We start from the raw sequence: 22,686 nt of genomic DNA, 5'->3' as shown, positions 1-22,686 counted from the left end.
CATTTTGAAAAAAAAAATAGGAAAAAATTTCTAAAGTTTACCATTTTTTTACTCAGTTTTTTTGCAATTTTGAGAGGTGTTCGAAATCTACCCGTGGCTCACCACGTTATAAACATCGAATGGCACAATAAATCCCTGATCTATTAATTTTAATGCCATATTTTTAGTTACATCTATGGTAACTAATATATTTAAAAAACTAGTTTTTTTATGGTTCAAAATATTTTGTTTTTGTGATGATTTACTATATTTATAAGTTTTAAAATCATGATAATTAAATGAATTATTTTGTGCAGAATTATTATCAAGTCACTTCCAGTAAAACAAACGTAATGCGTCAATGTCATCCGAGTGCACCGGGGATTTTATCTTCCAGAGTTTAAACAGTATATAAGAATATGTTTGATAGCCACCACATCAGAAGGAAATCAAGTCTCAGATTGAATTCAAGACTCAGGTTCCATAAAGTTGAAACTAATACTATCATTAAAAATGTTGCGATCATCGACTATTATTCTCGGAGTGTTGTTTGTCTGCGTACAAAGTCGACACCTGTACAACGATGACGTCAGAAGTCCATACTTAATGATTGAAGATGGTCCGTACGTAGACGTATATGAACTAGAAGACCTTCAATCAGACGAACCGCAGCAGTTGCACGGAGAGAATCTCATGCGAGTGCGTCGCCAAGCGCACGGGGTTTTAAGTTCGAATCCCGATGGATCATCAAACTTTGCAGCGAAGTTTCCACTGGCCGGTGATGATAAGAACAGGCTGAGTGCCATCGGTACAATCGCAGGTGCTTCTGGTGACGGAGGCTTTAAAGCGGGAGGCGGTGGATTGGCTTGGGACAATGTGTTAGTATGAAAATATTGAATATTTTAACACTACATAGATTTTGTAATGTTAATCCAAGTACCAATAATAAATTATAGCTAAAATCATGTTTTTATAAGGAATAACAATTTTCAATTATATCAATAGTTCTTAAATACGACGTTTCTCTTTTCAGCAAAGGCCATGGCGCCACTTTAACCGGGCAACACATCCCGGGCTTCGGCGACCAAATGACCGCAGCTGCGAAAGCGAACTTATTCCACAACGACCATCACGACCTGACCGCCAACGCGTTCGCGACTAGGAACTTCCCCAGCAACCCTAACATTCCCAACTTCGACACATACGGCGGCAAAGTGGGATACACATTCGAGTACGTACTGTAATACTGTTTATTCTAATAAAGCTATCAAATGTTTTGTACGGTCAAACTAATACTGCAGTCATATGGTTTCAAATCTTTTTTGTTAAAATAATAATGTAAGCAAGAATATTTAACGTATTGTACTACATTCTTCTCTGTTATTCGATATGATATCTTTTGTTGGGTATTGCTTTTCTAATTACAATCCAAGCAATATGCATATGTGATAATCTTCGAAAATTTAAGTGTCCCAAAATATTAACCTTACTTAAATAAAAAAAATATAAAAGACATTCAAATTATTTGTATAATTATTTCAGCAATAAAGTTGGAGCTTCCCTCGGCATGGCACACACTGATCTCTTCAAGAAAACGGACTACTCGGCCATGGGCAACCTGAACCTGTTCAAGACTCCCAGCTCTTCTTTGGACTTCAGCGCGGGAATGAGCAAGTCGGTGTCGCCGTACATGCCCAGCAGAGGGTGGGAGCCCAGCGGTGGCCTATCCTTTAGCAGATGGTTCTAAGTATTACGTTCATTAAAACGTCCTTGTAAATAAATATAATTTAATTTGCCATCTGTTGTCTTTTATTTGTAAAATTAATATTGTTATATCATATAACGTTCTCTACATACTTTCAATGTCTGATCATTTTCATGCATAAAAAAATTGATTTAATTGTGTTCTAAAGTAACTGTAACTTAGAAATACAATAATTAGCAAAGTTTAACAGAAAATAGTTATTTTCAAAAAGGTTAATAAACTGAGCAAATTACACTTTAAAGAAATAATGTCTTCGAATTTCTATAGTCTACCAAGACATTGCTATCTTTTTCATTCATGTCCGGCTGTTTGTTCGATTCTGTTGAAAACCGATTGAAAATTTTTTGAGGCCAGTTTCAAAATATTATTAATATTATAACAATACCAGAATGCAAAAATGATACATTTTATTCACAAGAAACAGGCTGAGGACTACTTAAGAATTACGTTTATATGTATATAAAATTAAGAGAAAATTTTGTATACATAATATATTTATTTGATTTTCGTCGCGATGTCGGTCACGATAGACTTTGTTTAACTTGTGACGATAAAGCTTCGTCTTGTGCTACTGTTTATAATTAATTCAAATGTGATCGTACTAATCTGTGATAATCCGCATGAGGACGCATCTTCAACAGCGACCACTGAAACTATTATTGAAGTTGTGCGGCGTATAGCTTATTCGTACACTTACCTAATAGCATATTCGTGAAAGCTTGGCTTTGTTACGAGTTAAATTCTAAATATTTTGCGTGATATTTTAAGCGTAAGAAAACTTAGGACAAGATAGGTATCTTGTTTATTGGTCGAAGCTAAAAACGCTTTGCATTGATTCTAATATAAAAATAATATTGAAATTCAGCGGCGGTGCCTTAAGCGACGTGTTTCAGATTGTCACAGGTAACGAAAATTTTATACATTGTCATTATCCTTTAGAACAATTTCTTATTAATATTATGCGAGTAAAAAGTGTTGTAGGTAAAAATGTGATCACATCGGTCTACAGTCGGACACTGATATGCAACAATCGTTCACGACAGCCAGAAAACAGTAACAGTGATGTTACTTGATATGGCATTAGTTTATTTGTTTTTAAGGAAATAGTTTGAGAATAATGCACAAAATAAATAAAATACAATCCTTTTTCATATATCACTACGGTAGGTGTGAAATTGGGCCATCTTCCTTACAGGCAAGACCTAGCACCATATTACTTTCATTTATCCCCAAAAAAATAAGATAAAAACTTCTTAGAATACTGTTAAAAGATGCTAAAAAGACAGTGGCGACTTTTAAAAACGTCGTGGAAAGAAGATAGACGGGTTGGAGATTGCAGTGTAATATTATGGTACGCAGAGGGTGCTATTCCTCAATCTCTGGAAACTGGTTTGTGAGCAGAGGAACTCTTATATGATTAATGCACAAAGTATGAATTATAAGATTTTATCCCGGGAATCGAACCCGAGACCTACGACTGCAAGTCTCAGGCCTCTACCGCTGGGTTACCGCTGCTTGAAAATAATTGAAATAGCGCTCGACAATGATCACATTTGATATTAGATGGTAGTGGTGCAAATATCGTCAGTAAATCGCACTAGAACATTAGCTGCTCGCGCCATTCAGGTTATGAGCAAAAATAAGAATTATTAATATCGGTAAGAGAAGTATGATTGTGTGATAGTGAGTCATACGAATCAATTGTAATGATTCGGATATGCAAAATTTTGTATTACAAAAAAACTCAAAAAATATAAAACTTTAAATTGAATGTTTAGGTAATTAAATAAGCTACTGCCACTACAAAACGGGAAAGAAGGAAAAAAGTAATGTTTACGTATTTGTATTATACTGCAGTTATAGACGATGCTACGATTGTAATAATTCTATTAAAAACCAGTGATATAGTTTTAATTTTCTTACATGGAAAACATACATAATTTTTAGACTTACAAAGTAGGTAAAATAATTTAAAGTACATGTTTCAGTAGATTATGAATTGCCAATGGCTTATAATATTTATAAAAATTATCACAAAAAAATTCGCTTGACTTGGCGCATTTCGGGTCCTCGTATCTTTGTTTTAAGTTAAAGTTTATCCTTGGTCGACGCGGCGTGCGCGGTCCACCACAAGGAAGACCGACGACGTTGTCGAGGGAGGCCTATGCCTTGCAGAAGAGGCGACCATCGGCTAAAAATAAGAAGAAGGTGTCATTATAAGGGAGTTCAATTTATTTCGGTTTTCAATCAAAATGGCACTTATGCTTTTTTTCTAATGAGTTACACAATTGATCACAATAAATGATCCGGAGTGAATAATAATATAAAGTACTCTAAACAGGAATAAATCAAATTTCACTTTAAATTAACATACAGCACAGTAGATATTAATTCTAACAGTAAAATGTGTTTCAATTGGATGCGCTTTGTGATAATTTGAAAAATTATAACAAAATGTTATTTAATAATATATCAAGTTATGAATGTATGTGTTCATAATCTTCTGCAATTTTTTTTATTAAAAATATATGTGATGTAATATTGTTTCACTGGTGATGTGTGTGTGTTATTGTGATTTCATTGTTGATGTCTTTAAAAATTAATCATAATATTTTTATAGGAATTACCTATTAGGTTTAAACTGAGCCGAACTTACGTATCAGATTGCAGTTGTTCCCGTGACATAATATATTATAAATTTTTGTAATCATTTATATAATCCTGTTATGTACTATGTACAAATAGATTAATACATTGGATATCATTGTTTTCTACACCAATTAAAAAATTATATTCTTAATTTAAATTACATCAAAATTAATCTACTAAACTAAGGAAAATGAAAACATATAATTTGTTAAAGAATATTTCAATTTAAAAATTAATTCTTGTTTTTGTTAAAATGGATTCATAAACGATAGGAATGGTTCATGGTTATGTCTGAACAAATAATTTTACAGGTTATTAACAATATCGTGTGTGACCAGGTTAGATGTATGCATGTTTGGTTCAGAGGGAGTCCACTGAATTGAACTGCTAAAACTATATTTGTATTCAAATACCTTGCTTATATTTTTAAAATTCTACACAAAATAATAATGAATGAGTCATATGTACATATGGTTATTGAACTCAACAGCACTACTGTATTAAAATATCATTCATATTATATTATATTCCATGTTATGTTCATATTATATTTCATGTTAAATTGACACAATATTATTATAACATATCACAATAAAACACAATTTTTTTTTTGAATAATAAGTACGCGCAAATGTATTTGCTAGAACTACGAAATAATATATATATATGTATATATATATTTATATATATATATATATATATATATATTATTTATATATATATATATATATAATATATATATATATATATATATATATTGCTTACAAATCAATAGACAGTATTTTGAAGTTTCTTATCGATGACCCCAGGTCATACTCACCGCATCAGTTTATCGCGGGGATTCCGCCATTTAAACATTGATACATATTTTATGGAAAAGCGCATATAATACTCACAATTCCTGGTTATTGTTTATTCTGTACGAAAATTATATTTTACTTTTAAATCACCTATTTCCAAATAACTTGTATATATTGAGCAGTTCGAAATATGTTACATTTATTAATATTTTCAATAAAACGCGATATGCTAATAACTTCTGGCAGTACAAAGTCTGCAGGGACAGATAGTATACAAAAAATAATTTTAATACGTGCTTATCCGAATTTCGTAAACCGCTTTTTCTTATTGTAATATCGTAGAATTTTAGATAATGTGTATAATACATCAATTGACAGCAAATGACCTCTACATTAATTCCTTAAAAGCCTTTACACTTACAATTAACCACTCTTTATACAAATACATATTTATATCGATAGATATATGTACGAACGTTATGACAGCACCACTTGAAATGACTGCAATAAATTTATTCATAATCCATATGTAACCTAATTTTTATTATTATTTGAACATAGTTAAATTTGAACATATATTATTATTATTAATATGTTATATTTTCTTTTACTTAAATAAGTGGTTGTCCAAAATAATTGTGATGTCCATTATCGTATGACTTCAAGCATTGTTATCAAGTCTCTTCCAGTAAAACAAACATTATATGTTAGTGTCATTTGAGTGCGCGGGGGATTTTATCTTCCCGAGCTTAAGCAGTATATAAGAATATGTTTGATAGCCACCACATCAGAAGGGAAACAAGTCTCAGACTGAATTCAAGAATTAGGTCCCATAAAGTTGAAACTAATACTATCATTAAAAATGTTCCGATCATCGACTATTATTCTCGGAGTATTGTTTGTTTGCGTACAAAGTCGACACCTGTACAACGATGACGTCAGAGGTCCATACTTAATGATTGAAGATGGTCCGCACGTAGACGTATATGAACTAGAAGACGTTCAATCAGACGAACCGCAGCAGTTACACGGAGAGAATCTCATGCGAGTGCGTCGTCAAGCGCACGGGGTTTTAAGTTCGAACCCTGATGGATCATCGAATTTTGCAGCGAAGTTTCCACTGGCCGGTGATGATAAAAACAAGCTGAGTGCTATCGGTACCATCGCGGGCGCATCTAACGGAGGCTTCAAAGCTGGAGGCGGTGGATTGGCTTGGGACAATGTGTTAGTATCAAAATAATATATATGTTAATAATTACCAATACTTTGTCTTGTGTTTCTACTGCAATTAAAAAATTGTAGCTAAAATTATGATTTTACAAAGAATATCAATTTTTTACCAGATATGTAGTTGCTAAATACTTTTTTTTTCTTTTCAGTAAAGGCCATGGCGCCACTTTAACTGGGCAACACATCCCAGGCTTTGGCGACCAACTAACCGCAGCTGCGAAAGCGAACTTATTCCACAACGACCATCACGATCTGACGGCCAACGCGTTCGCGACTAGGAACTTCCCCAGCAACCCTAACATTCCCAACTTCGACACATACGGCGACAAAGTGGGATACACATTCGAGTACGTACTGCAATAATAATAATAATATATACTTTACTTAAATACAACGATCGAATGCTTATGTATGGTCACTAATATTAGAGTAATACTGTAAATTGATGTTTTGTTTTAGTATGTCTAGATAGGCCAATATAAAGATTCTTCTTATATTCTATTTATAATTGTGATATTCCTTGCTAGTGAAATATACATGATACGTAAACAGTTATTTACATGAAGGTTTTTACGGAAAATTATATTCGGGTATTTATAGGGGAATAATTACTTTCCTCGTTATTATAGTAACAAAGTTGGAGCTTCCCTCGGAATGGCACACACTGATCTCTTCAAGAAGACGGACTACTCAGCCATGGGAAACCTGAACCTGTTCAAGACTCCCAGCTCTTCTTTGGACTTCAGCGCGGGAATGAGCAAGTCGGTGTCGCCGTACATGCCCAGCAGAGGGTGGGAGCCCAGCGGTGGCCTATCCTTCAGCAGATGGTTCTAAGTATTATATTCATTAAAATATTCTTGTAAATAAATAAAATTTAATTTGCCAACTGAAGGCTTTTATTTAAGAATAACAATATCCAAAAGACTGTTCTGAAATAACTTATGTTGTTAACATACATAGGCGTATACAAACATTTACGAAATATTATTTGAATAAACTTAGCGGTACAAATTCATAATATTTAAATGGAAATCCGCAACGATGTTCAGAGAAATTTACATAATCCGAAGCACTTTATCTAATTCTGGGCCTAGGTTAGTAGTTTCACGAAGATTATGATACAGGATTTTCATTTTGATGCAAAACAGTTTATTAACTTCTGACTTAAGTTATTTCGTAGAAAGGAAAGGGAAATACCTATTTTAAGTTCAATAGACCAACAATTCAGCTGTAGACAGTAGATTTTACATTTGATTTCTAAAAAATATATTTTATTTTACAAAAGAAATATAATAGTCTCGCTTAATTAAAACCGATGACCAAATATTTCTTCAAAAAATATAGGAAGAATTGTCATGTAAGTCGGTGAATATACGAAATATTTATTGCCAAGTTTTTTTCATTAACATCAAGTTATTCAGGATTACTTTTTCTAATAAATATATATTTTTAATTTTGAATTTATGTTGGCGCCATAAAGAGTTTAAACCGTTCAATAATTTTGAAATAATTTCTGGGTGAAATTATTTATTAAAAACAGATTCACTCTATTAAGGATATAATTAAAAAAAAATAAAGACAGACATCTGCTAAATCAGTCCAAAGAAGACCGCTGTATGGCAACGGCCTCCTCCAATTATATCTAATATGGATACACTACAACCCACCACGCTTGGTAAGTGGGTTGGCGATCATAATGTGCTATTATGGTACGCAGAGAACGATCTTGCCTATCATCTGGAAACTCTTTTGAGAGCCAAGACAATTCTATATAACCAATAATAAAAGTATAAATTATATAAGATTGTATCCGCGGAATAGAACCCATGACCTTCAATCGCAATTCTCAATCCTCTAGGCTACCACAATTCTATATCCGTATATTTACAATCGAATCAAACCTGCCTTTTTAATAAGTAAAGATAAATATCTATCAGTCTGATGTTGTACCTACCTTATTTTATCAACTAATGTAACTTATTAATTTGACTTAATAGTTTCCATAAGGAACTTTTAATTGATCAAGATTTCATACTTTCAATTTGCATTAAAACATCTATGTGTTTTAAGAGTAATACAGGAAAGTCTTAGTCGTCCACCGCTGTTATGTAAATTTTGGTCATAAACGAAGTTTTTTTTTTTCATATATTTTTATATTAAAGAATTGACTACGCTACTACGCTCTAAAGTAAGTGCTGCCACAGTCGTAACCACGACCCTCTTTTTTACTTCAAAGTCGTTAAACCCAAACTTTTAAAAATTCGGTTAGCGCTAATCCAAAATAGGACAGCTTATTTGTGTTTATTTCTTAATTATAATGTGTTATAATTAAAAAAGAATGTAATTATCACCCATAAAATATTTTAATTGCGTATTTCAAGTTCTATTTTACTGAATTTGTGTTAAAATCTGGAATGTTTTAATATTACTTGAAATTAAACGAATATAACATATTTTAGAGGTTTTAATACAGGATGCTTTTCATCCTGTCCAATATATGTAAAAGTTTTTAAGCTCTTTGCTAACAAGTGAACTGTACATTTATTGTTATAAATCTTTTATATCTATTTCTAATCCCCCTGTATACAGTGGCTCTACTAGCAATAATATTAATAATTTAATATCTGGTTAGCAAATAAACGGATAGGAATGTCTCGTATAGCTATTAGAAATACCAATACTGGAAATACCAATACTACTAATAAGGATACATAGCTATTGTTATTTTAAACTTGTTTCTATTTAACATGCTTTATATATTAATAAATAAATATTATCTGAGAGCGAGTTTGGGCTTCGTGACGGCTTTAATATTATTAATTTCACCTTTTTTTGGTTTGGGGGGGAGTCTCTTGGGTACACACAAGGTACCCTGCTAAAGGCGGTAAATAAAGGTTATTTGGGAATACTATCCACTAAAATCCCGTCGTCGGTGGTCGTCCTTTGTACCTTCGGATCTAAGACCCTCCAACAAAACTCGAATATACCCCCTAACACTATGTCAAGGAACATCCCGGAGTGAAGATGAACCTCTTCCGGTATCGTATCTTCTTCGTCTTCTTTTCAGCCATGGACGCTCACTATAAGGCATTGGATATATTTTATATTGGTATCGTATACGTAACCTGAACGTATCCCGTTTAGCCGCCTCGAGGTACGTAGGGCGGTTCTTAGGAGGACTACTCTGGGACATCTCCCTAGCAAGAGGGTATCGGAGCGAGTATGCCTCTCCAATCACAGCAGAAATTATGTTGCTGAGGGAGAGGAGATTCGGCTATGCAATACAGCTCTCCGTATTCAAAAATTCACAAAATAACTTAATTTATATACTTAATAAAAACAGAAGAGTAGAACCCAAGACTTAAGTAGTAAAACACTTTTAATTATACTAATTGTTTGGTTTTAAATGTAAAAGCTTTAGATCTATGAATACATAGTTTCTTTGCTGTAATTAATGTATTATTAATGTATGGTATCACTAAAAAAGCGTCTCGGAAGTTATGTATGACGGAATGATAATATAGTTAGAAAAAGCGTTTTCAAAATTTGATTTATTACTAGATAAAATTAATTTTTGTTATTAGTACCTGTAGAATTTGTACCGTCATAAGTTATTGAACTATCGCATTGCAATAAAAAAATTAAATTACTGTAACAGATTTGTATACTCCAGACAAATGGTATATATTAACCCTTTTAAAGATTTTACACCTAAAACTGATCACTCAGTATATTAGAGTAACCACAATCAGCTGGTTGTCGTAAGATATGTACAGGAAAAGAGACCAAGAGGGCGATCACTAACCTGATAGGCGGACTTTATACTGGTGGTGACAGGTCCCACAAAAAGTAAAGTAAGCTTTCAGAAAGATTCAGAGGCCTATGGAGGCGACTCGTGGGATCCTCGGCCAAGGGTTTCCAGGGAGGCTGCAAGCTTCAGTAATATTAATAAATATTAGACCAAAAATAAGAAGGATAGAGTTAGAAATTTTTAGCTCTTCCGGTAGATTATACATCAAATTTATAAGGAACCTAAATAACATGACGTAACAAGGCAAATTTCACTGACTATAAACCCTTATTTACAATTAATAAAAATACAAGAAACTTATAGTAATTAAAAGTACCATAACAAGAACTTTACTACCTAACCTATTTTACATAGCTAACAAAATATCAGAAAGACATAAAATCGAAGCATAACGATCAAAAACTTGTACTACTTTATGTCTGAATGTTTTGGGTGTGTCATGAAAAATATTTGATGAATGTATTATTGGAATTGGATTAACGGTATTATACTTAATACATACAGTCTTGAAATTAAAAAATAGAAAACATATGCTGACTCAGCGCCCAGTCTGATATTTACTAGTGTTATTTATTACTCTGTTACATGTATCTTCCACTGTTACCGTAGTCATAGCTATTGTATTGAAAAATTCGGAATTAAACAATAAATTCAAAAGTTGTCGCGCAAATTCGTTGAAAAGGGAAAGAGGAATTACTATTGTAAATAAAAATTGATTTATGTTATAAATATAATTTTTATTTTACATACATTAAAGCTTGTGTGAATTAACTAAATACATTCTAAAACCATTTAGTAAACGACAGGCCACCGCTGGGCTCCCACCCTCTGCTGGGCATGTACGGCGACACCGACTTGCTCATTCCCGCGCTGAAGTCCAAAGAAGAGCTGGGAGTCTTGAACAGGTTCAGGTTGCCCATGGCCGAGTAGTCCGTCTTCTTGAAGAGATCAGTGTGTGCCATGCCGAGAGAAGCTCCAACTTTGTTACTAAAATAATAAAGAAATTATTTTAATTTAGAAATAATTCTTTATTTAAAACTCAAGTAATTAATTGGTCATGGAAATTTGTAGGCGTGAATTACAGTTTATTATACATTTTCTTTAATTAAGTTGACGAAATGCCTTTATTAATTTCAAAACACAGAAAAAAACTCAATAGGTCATTAGTGATTAGCGAACTGAAGAAGATTTTGAATACTTTTTTAAGTACGATTTAAAACACCTTGATAGCAGTGTTCAAGTAAAAAGTATTACAGTACGTACTCGAATGTGTATCCCACTTTGCCGCCGTATGTGTCGAAGTTAGGAATGTTGGGGTTGCTGGGGAAGTTCCTAGTTGCAAAAGCGTCGGCGGTCAGGTCGTGGTGGTCGTTGTGAAATAAGTTCGCTTTTCCAGCTGCAGTTAGTTGGTCGCCGAAGCCCGGAATGTGCTGCCCAGTCAAACTCGCACCGTGGCCTTTGCTAAAAAAAAAACAAGTATGTTATTAAACAACTATTAATCCATTTTTTTTATTTCTAATATAGACATTACTTTGGATATAATATATGATTTGTACTGAGAAAATCTATGGTCTTAATAATTATCATCATATTTATTATTTTGATACTAACACATTGTCCCAAGCCAATCCACCACCTCCCGCTTTAAAGCTTCCATCACCAGAAGCACCTGCGATTGTACCGATGGCACTCAGCTTGTTCTTATCATCACCGGCCAGTTGAAACTTCGCTGCAAAGTTTGATGATCCATCGGGATTCGAACTTAATACCCCGTGCGCTTGACGACGCACTCGCATAAGATTCTCTCCGTGTAACTGCTGCGGTTCGTCTGATTGAACGTCTTCTAGTTCATATACGTCTACGTACGGACCATCTTCAATCAATAAGTATGGACCTCTGACGTCATCGTTGTACAGGTGTCGACTTTGTACACAGACAAACAATAGACCGAGAATAATAGTCGATGATCGGAACATTTTTAACGATAGTATTAGTTTTAACTTTATGGAACCTGAGTCTTGAAATCAGTCTGAGACTTGCTTCCCTTCTGATGTGGTGGCTATCAAACATATTATTATATACTGCTTAAGCTCGGGAAGATAAAATCCCCGGCGCACTCGGATGACATTGACATATTACGTTTGGTTTACTGGAAGAGACTTGATAATAACATTTCTTAATATAATTTATTTATTTATCAAGATTCAAAAAATGTTATAAGCTTTTATGTAAACATACATAACCAAATACGAAATATCTTAAACCCAACAATTCTGATTTTGTTTTGGAAGTATGTGACCATAGATATAAATATAAATGTAATAATCAGGGATTTTTTACTATACAATATTTAAGTTTTTTTAAGTTTTTCTCAAAACATCAAAATTATCCAAATATACAATTCTAGCAATTCATCATAAACAGAACAGGCGCGCCTCTTAAAAGATTCCCACAAGTTGAGATTTCTCGATCACCCTACAATGTTATGCATGTGAAGGGATTTAATAAGCATTACTAAAACAATTTTTACCAGACAAGTATAGTTTTATTAAAAAATATTTATTTTAGAAATTTTGTTAATTTTAATTTTATTTACACATTGAAATTAAGTTAAGAACATAAAATTATAGGGAATTTATAATGTAATATTGATATAGTATCTACACAAATATAATATATCTAGAATATAGTGATTGCAGTCAATTTTATTATTGTTATTTATGCATAGTTTCTTTTATATATCTGTATACATATATGTGTATGTATATATAATATAAAGGTATGTACATCAGTTCATGTTAATTTTAGGACTATTATATTTCCTTTATATTTAGGAAGAACTATAAAGATTAATATTAATATGAATATTTTCATATCCATCGAATATGTATCATCGTTTAAACTACTGAGAGGAATCCCCGCGATAAACTGTTGCAGTGTGTCGTAGGGTCACACGTTATCAATAAGAAATTATAAGACAACATTTATAAATACTTATTAGGCGTATAGAAGCCTACTGTAAGGCATAGAATTTTCTAAAAGTTTCCCACGATGAGCGTTCTTGCGCTGCCTGAATTCGGCGTCTTCCCGTGACCATAACTGTTGTGGCGGTCCACCAAACACTGAGTCTTCCGGGTCGTGGTTGCTTTTCGAGAACTTTAAACCCACAAATGCTAGATTAATGTAATATATTTTACAGTAATCACTTTCTTAACTTATCAAATTCCAAATAAATAAAAAAAAGTGGTCGATAAGTACTGGCCGACGAAGCTGAACTATATAAAATTTACAAGAAGAGAGCGGAGTGGGGTCTTCCCACACCCGTCCCATACTCTAATGCTGCTCAGTATTCGTTAAAACAAAGAGAAATGACGCCATTAAACCATGCGTTTGTGCGCCTTTTACAGAAGTTCTATTAATGGTTTCTTTTAAACTTCCAGTTCCTCTATCATGTACAGGACAGGCAATTGATTTCAATATTTATTTTTACTTTAATTTTTATTTACGCATCTATCATGTTTCTATTACTCATTTCATCCATCCTTCACATTTTATCTCACTCACTCTATGACTCTATGATCCAACATAAGCACTGCTTTATATTATTAAATTTTATTTTCCACTTTGTTAACATTTTAAATATTATACAGTTAATTACAGAAGTGTTAGAAAAGTAAAGGATGTTGTTGAAGTAAATCGTATCATGAGCATCATTTCAGCTGCAGAACGTCCTGTGCTTTGTATGTCTACGTAGTCCACCTAAAGGATTTCAATATGACTGGATGAAAGCAGCCTACATCTAGAGCCTTCCGACGACTTTAACAATGTCGTCATTCATCTGTTTATCTTACAAAGAACATAAAATTAACTACTTTTAAAAAAATACAATGACTATGTAACACTTTTCAAGCTTTCAATACCTACCAATAATAAAATAAGTTCAAATTAAGTAAATTCCCAATGCACAAACTCTTGCTTTGTACATACGATGTCGGCAATAAATAAATAAGTACATTCGATTCGCTGTCTGAGGAGTTTTGAAGTAATGAAACTGAATATTGCATGTTCGTGAAGGTAATTTGACGCACTGCGCTGTCGACTTATGTGCGAGTTTAGTCAGTTAGAACAAACTTACTGATACTTGTTTTGTTGATATATATGTTTAGTAAAGCAAACGCATGTTAGTTAATATGTTTTCAATATCATAATAAAGGTTAGGTCATAACAAAGTTCACTTTTGAAAATAATTAAAAAATACATAATGTGCCTTGAAGGATATGTATTTATTATTAAGGGAGGAATGAAGGTTAATTTATTTTTTCGAAATTAATTTGTGAAAAAGACTGTCATATTTTCGGAAACAATTGTTTAAACTACACAAAAGGTTTAAAATATTGGGCAACGCTGCTATTTATGCAAGACTCAAAAAAAATCATAAAGTCACTAATCTGGACTTGCGTGACTTGACGTGGTAGCCACGATATGGTTTTTCTTGGAACATTTCTGTAAGCTTTTTTTAACTAAAAACGACCCCGTTCTACCAATCAAGTCATGGAGTTGTATCTATTGAGGCCTTTAGCTTTCACACCAAAAAGTAATTTAAAAAACAAAATAGAACCTTATTATGGCTCTCCCTTTATTAAATATAGGTGCTTTTAAGTATATTCGTCTGGTATGTGTTTTGTTTTTATTAAGCAAAAAGATATCTAGCAAAAATACAACATAGCTTTATCGATTTTTTTTACTACTTTAAACAGTTAAACTGTACATTTGAAATACAACAATAATAAACTTAGTGAAACTGCGTGTTCTTTCGTACTGGTATTAAAGTACATTTATAGCGTAGTATTTTCATAAAAATCATAATAAAATGAACTAGACTTTTCTGTGCCCGCCCTACTGTTTTGTTCACCCGAGGTGAAACTAAAAGATACCTACATGGCCAGCCTGAGGTGTAGGTTTGGCTGAAGTAAGATCTGAATTGACTCTATGATCAAAGTCGTAAATAGTAGCATCAGATTGAGGTTCATCACCAAAATCCAATTCATTTTTTGTAGTGATTTTGTAGCCGACTGGGATTTATAATACCAAAGATCGTACCAAAACTTGAAACGGCAATGTTCACATGTTAAATCCATTACAATTAAAAATTGTAATTTTTAGAATACCCTGACGTAACGAAAAAAAGGACTATATGTTTGAATTTTAAAGATTGATTTTTATTTGTCAAGTTTTAAAATCTTTTTGTTACCCCTGTGTGCTACCAACATTTTTTTACGTTAAATTTATTTGACATGAATAGTACAATTCCACAGTACGTATATCTATCTATCTTAGGAATACGGAAAGGTTTTAAATATTTCCATTTTTACTATATTATGTATGATAGTATATATGTTTAAAAATCCTATCGATGTAAGGAAATATAATGTTTATTATTAATCACGTGTGACCCCAGGCAAGGCTCATTGCATCTTCACTTGCTTATCGCGGGGATTCCTCTTTGCCGTGTCTCTACACTGATAAAAAATAATTATATTTAATGGAACTGCAATAATTAATATTGGTAGCTCAAATTTCTATACTTCTAAAAATTTTTACTTTTTTATTTACAGGGTCATTTGCTATAAAAATGAAAGCTTTAAAGGTGCGAAGCTATAGCTCATTTGCTTTCATTTCATGCATTCTTCATTCTATCTAAAATCAATTTAATAATATTAAAAGATTTCAGGAATAATAAATAGCGAAATAATAATAAAGTAAGAAAAAGCATTAACAAAATTCGGATTATAATACATTAAAATTAAATATTGTAAACAATCTGACCCCGAAAACTGTAATGGCCAGAGTTTTTCTGAGTGATCACTTTAAATAGGGTAATTGGAATTATATTGATGCAAAAGCTTTAAAGATTTTTGCTGAGAAATTAAATACACCATTCATCAAGTATATGATAGTTTTGATTAGGAATTCCAAGATGAACAAACACATAATTCAAATTTTACAATTATTTGTGTATTCAAGTTAGGTGTTCATTCGATAGTACATCGTAAGCGATTTTATTAGAGATTGCAAAGAGGAGAAAATTAGCTCATACCCAATAGAAACTTGAGATTTTTGACGTTGTAAAGCAAGGTAATGACAAAATCATACACTAATATACATTTACACACGTTCCACATATCGTCTTGGGAAGCTATGGGAGGATGAAAACCAGTACTACCCAGAACATTACATAAAAAATCTATAAAAAAGAACAGCACACTGATTTTTATTGATTGACTATTTATATTATTGAAATAGGAAAGAATAATTGTAATTATGAACTGGAAATTAAAGGTGTATCGTAATAATATTATTGTATAACTTGTTAAGGACAGTCATGATACCTAGTTTATAGACGCCCACTACAAAGCATAGGGCTCCCTCATAAATCTCTGCAAAGACAGGTCTTGTGCTACACACGTGAATCCACCTAGAGAGGAGTCTACTTACAACGCATCTACGGGATCGTGGTCAGGATCTAACAACCTTACGTCACCAATGGCTGTAGGCTGCATAAGCGGTATGTCTCATCCAATGCCACTTCAGACACTATTACCACGATTAAAAATATTTGAACGAAATAAAATATCCGAAAATCAACAGGAAGTAATGTAGGGTAAGAGAACACCGGATACGTAAATGATTGTGATTAAAATTGTTATGATATAGTATTAGAAAATAGAGTTTTACTTTCAAGATTTCACTAAATTGTTAACAAAAATTAAAAGATATTAATGTATATGCAGTGTTGTATGAAATGTGGCTAAGGATAAAAAGCGATACATGGAAAGAATGTATAAAAAGCTACAGAAAGTAAATAAAAAAACTATAAAGAAGGATTAAAAAGAAGTAAAGGAGAATAAGTTAAAAATCAATGAAGTATAAGTCCCTTTCCAAAAAAAATATAAGGGAAAGAGAGGCCCCGAAAACGGGCCATAAAAAGGTCTCATCACTTTAAAGTGTATTTAAATATGTATTTAAATACAGTGTAAAAAAATCAGTTTACAACTGTAAACACACTTCTACACGAATCATTTTTCAAATAGTTCGGTAAACCAATAGGTTCTTAGTTCTCTTTGTAGATAAAATTTAACCACAATTTATTTAAAATAATTAAATATATACAATAATTTACTTTAGTTCTCATTTTATTACCATACGTCACTTCCAGTAAGATAAACATAATATCCCAATGTCAGCAAAGGGCGCCGGGGATTAAAATACTCCGTGTCTAAAGAGTATATAAGAAAAGTATTCTAAGCTAAAGTATCAGTCAATCAACTGTTTTGCTTGTATTATACAGAACAGATAAAATTATAATCAATCATGTTTCGATCGATGTCAGTACTTATTGCTGTTTTACTCGCGTGTGTAAATAGTAGGCATTTACCTGACGATTTTAGAAGTCCAATTTTGCTCGTGAAGGAAGGTCAAAATATAATAATCTACGATCTTGAAGACGTATCGTCAGAAGAACCAATACAAGAATTGCATGAACAGAATCTTCCACGAGTACGTCGTCAAGCACAAGGATCCTTAAGTACGAATCCCGATGGATCATCGAATTTTGCAGCAAAGTTTCCACTGGCCGGTGATGACAAGAACAGGCTGAGTGCCATCGGTACAATCGCAGGTGCTTCTGGTGATGGAGGCTTTAAAGCGGGAGGCGGTGGATTGGCTTGGGACAATGTGTTAGTATTATACGTAATTATAATTTAATTTACACTTTTTATACATAATTTTAATACGTCGCTGGCAATTATACCAGTTATTAACTTCGTTAAAGTCATCAGCGATGTTCTCCTTAAATAGTGAAATAATTAGGTAATACATTCAAATGCAACTAAAAAAATTAACTCAAGTTAAAAATTGTATTACAACATATTCAACAAATTTTTAGTTTTAGTTGTTTACAATTAATATCAATACATTAATTTCACATGTTAATCACCGATGTCTTAATATAAATGTCGTATTTAATTAATATTGTATTAAAATACCAAAATAAGAGTTGTGCTATAAGGAATTCGGAGAACAGAAAATGTTGACTACTAGCCATTTCAAACAGCCTTATTCAAAGTATAGGAGGGAGGCGTATTTTCAGTAGTCGTCTTACGGCTGAAATGGTAATGAATAATAAAAACATTTGGTCTATTCAGTAATGGCCACGGCGCAACTTTGACTGGTCAACACATCCCTGGGTTTGGTGACCAATTGACTGCAGCTGGAAAAGCTAACTTCCATAACGACAAGCACGATGTTACTGCCAGCGCTTTCGCGACACGAACCTTCCCCAGTAATCCTAACATACCCAACTTCGATACATACGGCGGCAAAGTGGGATACACATACGAGTGAGTATTAACATCTATGTTTATTTATATTTCAACAACCAGTACCAACCAAATAACATATGGTATACCGTATCAAAAACAATGGTTCTATATAAATAATAATCTAATGATAATATAGTCCAAAAAACATTTTCAAAATTTATTACATATATTATTCATTACTAACTGTTCCTGCAAACTTTACACCACTGAAATTTATAGATCACTGGAATTCCAATAGAAAACAATATAATGAATTTTAGATATACACTATATACAGAGTAATTGTTAAAATGTGCAAAAACACATTTTAACAATCACTTCAAAGCCCTTTCATAGTTTTTACGTTTATAACCAATCATCCTGGACATTAAATATGAACATACGTCGTTTCTACAAACAATTTAATGTTTCAGATAATTTAATGCCACTATTTATTTCAATCAACAACACTTCGTTATTTTTTACTCATGCTAATTATGTTTCAACTGACATGTAATCCCTGTATCACATTGCTTAAGGAACGACGCAGACGTTATCTGTTGTATCTTAAACAAAGATTTAATAAAAGAAAACAAAAAAATAATCGTCTACTACTTTCAGCAACAAAATGGGAGCTTCTCTCGGTATGGCGCAAACTGATCTTTTCAAGAAGACTGACTACTCGGCCATGGGAAACCTGAACCTATTCAAAGACCGAACTTCTTCTTTGGACCTTAGCGCGGGAATGAGCAAATCTGTGTCTCCGTACATGCCCAGCAGAGGATGGGAGCCCAGCGCTGGGCTGTCGTTTACTAAGTGGTTCTAAATAAAAAATAACATTTTTAACTAGAAGCTCGAATTAGATTGCGATTGGATATAGTAAATAATATTTATTAAAATTGTATTATTATTACACAATAAAGCTATACTGAACTTATTTTTTTTTATAATTCAACTTTTAACATCGAATAATTAGTAATATCAATTTCTAAAGTCATGTATCCGTTGTTGTAGTCTAAGACCTCCTAATATATCTATAGGCCATATACCATAGTCGTCTTGCTTTAGTTAGTGATCGCAGTGTGGTATTTGGGTGCGCAGAGAACACTACAGCCCATTCTCTGGAAACTTGTTTGCGAGTATCGGTAATCCTTTATAATTAATGTACAAAGTGTGAATTATATAAGATTATATCCCGGGAATCAAACCTGCGAAATATGAACGAAAGTCTTGGTCCTCTACCACTGTCCTACTCCTCATGACAATTTTAAAGCTGTTTCTTATAACACATTTTACTGCAAACTTTTATTTCCAGAATTAGTAAAAGACGAAGTCTTTTTGAGTATAAATTACTTTAGTTATTTTGATGTGGATTACGAATTAAATAATGTTATTCATTGTATAAATACATTAATTACATTATTTTTAAAAATACATAACATATTCTTTTTATTTTTTTTTTAATAAATACACACTTTTTGTCTATTTTTTATGGGTGAGGTGATTTGGCTGCACGCGAGTGTAGTGAAACGATGATAGTAGAATTGAAAGAAAAAAAAAACGAAAATAAGAATAAGATATTATGAAAATGTGAACGGATTATATGTATAAACGTTTTGTTAAAGTTTGGTTATTGGTGCGTCCTATTTTATTTATTTACCATTTTTATAACATATTTTATATCATTACATTTATATAACTATGTCTATAACGACCTGATTGGGAAGATAGTAAGTGAATGGTATTCAATATAAATCATTAACTGCTTTTTAACTTAAGACCACAGTGTGTTCAACATTGTAATATGTCTCCCGTGACGTCATCAGTTCAAAATCTAAATTGTGCGGGAATTCTCATCTTAAGCTCAGTTTGTTAAATGCTGGTTTAAACTATATATTTATAACATGTATCAGTGACTAGAACAGATAGTAACTGATGAACATAGCACTCTGGATTGGAACATAATTTTCATTTCTGGTAGGATCGATTTGAAGTGGCTTGCATCTAGTTTTTTCTGACGACCATTACTAGGTCTGCATGTCATGTTGGTGGATGTTCTTAAGGCTCCAGCAGCGATCCGTTCTACAATGGCTTAGTTATTGTTAGATACACTAAAGGGTACCCAGGATGTAAATGAAAGGATATAGTTTAATATTGGCAACAGATTGTCGTGTTATGGATAAAATTTTCTTTTCATATTGAGAGCTGGTTTCATTTCAATACGAGGCTACATATTTATAGTTGTGCGTAACATATATTGCCCTTGTATATGAATGAGCCAATATAAAAGGTTGTTCAATTTAAGCAGGCAACCTCGTACCTCCAGGATACGTTTACGGGCATGCATTATTCAGTTTCATTACTTTGAAACTCCTCAGGCAGGCAATCGAATGGGCTGTTTTATTTATTACTATCCATTTCTTATTTATAAAGGAAGTAATCTTGTTGCGTGTAAATATTTCGTACAGTTTGTGTTTTAATACAGTAGAGCTGTGGAATAGTAGACTTTTAGTTGAAATTCGATCTCCTTTCTTTATCATATGAATGACCTTCGAATTAGGTCAGTGAGTTATAAATTAAGAGATTTTTTTCTTTTTTGACCAGGCTTACACTTCTGTTCAAGTAGCATTTGCAGGTTTCGCGAGTACGAGGGGGCAGGGCGCAAAGGGCGCTAAGCGTAAAAACTCTCTAATGACTTAGATGCCGGTCTCGCTCCGGCGCGAGATGCGTACCGACCAAATGTAATGAGCCAGTATGGCGCCGGCATCGCGCGAAGTAACATGCTAATGTGTCTGATTATTTATTGTTTATGATGTTGTATGCAAATGGTACTTAGTTAATAACATTTTAATTCCTTTTAAACAATTCAACAAAAAATAAAGTTGGCTTCTTTCTAGCTCCCATATTCAAGACACTGGCAGAAAAGATGTTGAAGGTAAAAAAGATCGAGTACTGCCTCAGGCCGTTGCATACCAAAATTTTACTGGATTGGGGGGCCGTTGTGCTCTTAGATCGCTTATGTAGACGTTCCTTACTTTTTTTGAGTGTTGCTTCCTTTAAAAGTGTAGTCTTAACCTTATACCTATTTCTTGTAATATTTGTACCACATTTAACAATTGTTTTTTTTTTTTAAATAATGATACTTAGCAGGTAATATCTCAAACTTTTTGTACAAAAAAGTTGACTATTGTATAATTTTTATTTGGGTCATAGTATAAGTATTGTAATAATTTTATAGGAGACCACGGACTCGCAACTGCGCAAAAAAATTCAAAAATTGCACAGTTGACACTGGAGGAAGACACTGGACGCAGGTCTTCTAAACTGTCGTGTTAAAAAAAGAGGCGAGCAAGATCCCATAAATAAAGTAATATAGGTTCAGTAAATAAGAAAAGATAATAAAATAGTCTTAATTGTGTAAAAATAAAACTAGAATTAAAAATTACTGTCAAAAATGTGATAAGAGTAAATTGTGGTCTAAGAACGGAGATGAGGGAAGGAAGGTGATGCATTGAAAATTATTTGAATGTGAAAAGAGATACAGGTGATTATTAAGGGCAGAAGGAAATAGTAATATAAGAGATTATGAAGAATGAAATGAGAAAGTGAAAAAAAGAATAAAATGAAAGAACAGTTTACCTGAGTTGTAACATTCCTGCTTTACACATGTCATAAAAAGAGGGCCATTAAAATAATTCTGTCTTGTTGAAAATCTATGCAAGAGACTTGCATTTGCCAGTAGACGGCTGAAATTAATACAATGATTAGAAAAATTGTGGTTTCTTCTTATAAATACTTTTACACGCATGATTCTGTAAACGTTTATTTAATTCCGTTGTCTTTTTCGTGTACTGTGTAAAAAATAAATTGGTAAATAAATTTCTGTAATTTGTGCATTTTTGGCATGTCAAAGTAAATTGGACAGTCTTTTATTTAGCGTAAAATACAGCAGTTGAAGTATTTTTGTTAACCTATAAAAATACCGAAAAACAGTTAACAGAAAAATATATTGATATAATGATTGCATAGCATTGATATTATGAAAAGCTATAAAGTTTACAAAGAATGAAGCATTCTTGTGAAATTTATTTA

General features: G+C 32.6%; 4 protein-coding genes across 4 annotated transcripts; 3 read left to right on the top strand and 1 right to left on the bottom strand.

Annotated features, from left to right (window-relative positions):
* The first annotated feature begins 268 nt into the window (after window positions 1–268).
* LOC137924736 (attacin-like) lies at window positions 269–1,775 on the top strand. Its single transcript, XM_068768153.1, has 3 exons — window positions 269–857; window positions 1,013–1,210; window positions 1,522–1,775. Exons 1-3 carry the CDS (start codon window positions 493–495, stop codon window positions 1,724–1,726), a joined length of 768 nt encoding a protein of 255 aa, XP_068624254.1. The 5' UTR covers window positions 269–492; the 3' UTR covers window positions 1,727–1,775.
* A 4,227-nt stretch (window positions 1,776–6,002) lies between these two features.
* On the top strand, window positions 6,003–7,286 carry LOC137924739 (defense protein 3-like). The gene is made up of 3 exons (XM_068768157.1): window positions 6,003–6,417; window positions 6,573–6,770; window positions 7,053–7,286. Exons 1-3 carry the CDS (start codon window positions 6,056–6,058, stop codon window positions 7,255–7,257), a joined length of 765 nt encoding a protein of 254 aa, XP_068624258.1. The 5' UTR covers window positions 6,003–6,055; the 3' UTR covers window positions 7,258–7,286.
* Window positions 7,287–10,971: 3,685 nt separating this feature from the next.
* LOC137924737 (attacin-like) lies at window positions 10,972–12,267 on the bottom strand. Its single transcript, XM_068768154.1, has 3 exons — window positions 11,846–12,267; window positions 11,498–11,695; window positions 10,972–11,221 (listed from the first exon to the last, which is right to left on the bottom strand). The coding sequence occupies exons 1-3, from the start codon at window positions 12,208–12,210 to the stop codon at window positions 11,017–11,019; spliced, it is 768 nt and encodes a 255-aa protein (XP_068624255.1). The 5' UTR covers window positions 12,211–12,267; the 3' UTR covers window positions 10,972–11,016.
* Window positions 12,268–17,585: 5,318 nt separating this feature from the next.
* On the top strand, window positions 17,586–19,490 carry LOC137924738 (attacin-like). The gene is made up of 3 exons (XM_068768156.1): window positions 17,586–17,970; window positions 18,439–18,633; window positions 19,216–19,490. Exons 1-3 carry the CDS (start codon window positions 17,606–17,608, stop codon window positions 19,418–19,420), a joined length of 765 nt encoding a protein of 254 aa, XP_068624257.1. The 5' UTR covers window positions 17,586–17,605; the 3' UTR covers window positions 19,421–19,490.
* Window positions 19,491–22,686: the final 3,196 nt, after the last annotated feature.

Source organism: Battus philenor, unplaced genomic scaffold (assembly GCF_028537555.1).
Source record: "Battus philenor isolate CCGP_79_NKW_IND1 unplaced genomic scaffold, ilBatPhil1.0.hap1 SCAF_24, whole genome shotgun sequence".
Taxonomy (NCBI): Eukaryota; Metazoa; Arthropoda; class Insecta; order Lepidoptera; family Papilionidae; genus Battus; species Battus philenor.
The sequence above is the reverse complement of the archived record's forward strand: the minus strand, read 5'-3'. Positions and strand labels throughout refer to the sequence as shown.

Coding starts and splice junctions, on each gene's coding strand:
- LOC137924738 (XM_068768156.1), top strand. CDS start 17,606: ATGTTTCGATCGATGTCAGTACTTATTGCTGTTTTACTCGCGTGTGTA. Junction 17,971..18,438: donor GGATTGGCTTGGGACAATGT/GTTAGTATTATA, acceptor TGGTCTATTCAG/TAATGGCCACGGCGCAACTT. Junction 18,634..19,215: donor AAAGTGGGATACACATACGA/GTGAGTATTAAC, acceptor TACTACTTTCAG/CAACAAAATGGGAGCTTCTC.
- LOC137924737 (XM_068768154.1), bottom strand. CDS start 12,210: ATGTTCCGATCATCGACTATTATTCTCGGTCTATTGTTTGTCTGTGTA. Junction 11,696..11,845: donor GGATTGGCTTGGGACAATGT/GTTAGTATCAAA, acceptor TTTTTTTTTTAG/CAAAGGCCACGGTGCGAGTT. Junction 11,222..11,497: donor AAAGTGGGATACACATTCGA/GTACGTACTGTA, acceptor TTATTATTTTAG/TAACAAAGTTGGAGCTTCTC.
- LOC137924736 (XM_068768153.1), top strand. CDS start 493: ATGTTGCGATCATCGACTATTATTCTCGGAGTGTTGTTTGTCTGCGTA. Junction 858..1,012: donor GGATTGGCTTGGGACAATGT/GTTAGTATGAAA, acceptor TTCTCTTTTCAG/CAAAGGCCATGGCGCCACTT. Junction 1,211..1,521: donor AAAGTGGGATACACATTCGA/GTACGTACTGTA, acceptor TAATTATTTCAG/CAATAAAGTTGGAGCTTCCC.
- LOC137924739 (XM_068768157.1), top strand. CDS start 6,056: ATGTTCCGATCATCGACTATTATTCTCGGAGTATTGTTTGTTTGCGTA. Junction 6,418..6,572: donor GGATTGGCTTGGGACAATGT/GTTAGTATCAAA, acceptor TTTTCTTTTCAG/TAAAGGCCATGGCGCCACTT. Junction 6,771..7,052: donor AAAGTGGGATACACATTCGA/GTACGTACTGCA, acceptor TCGTTATTATAG/TAACAAAGTTGGAGCTTCCC.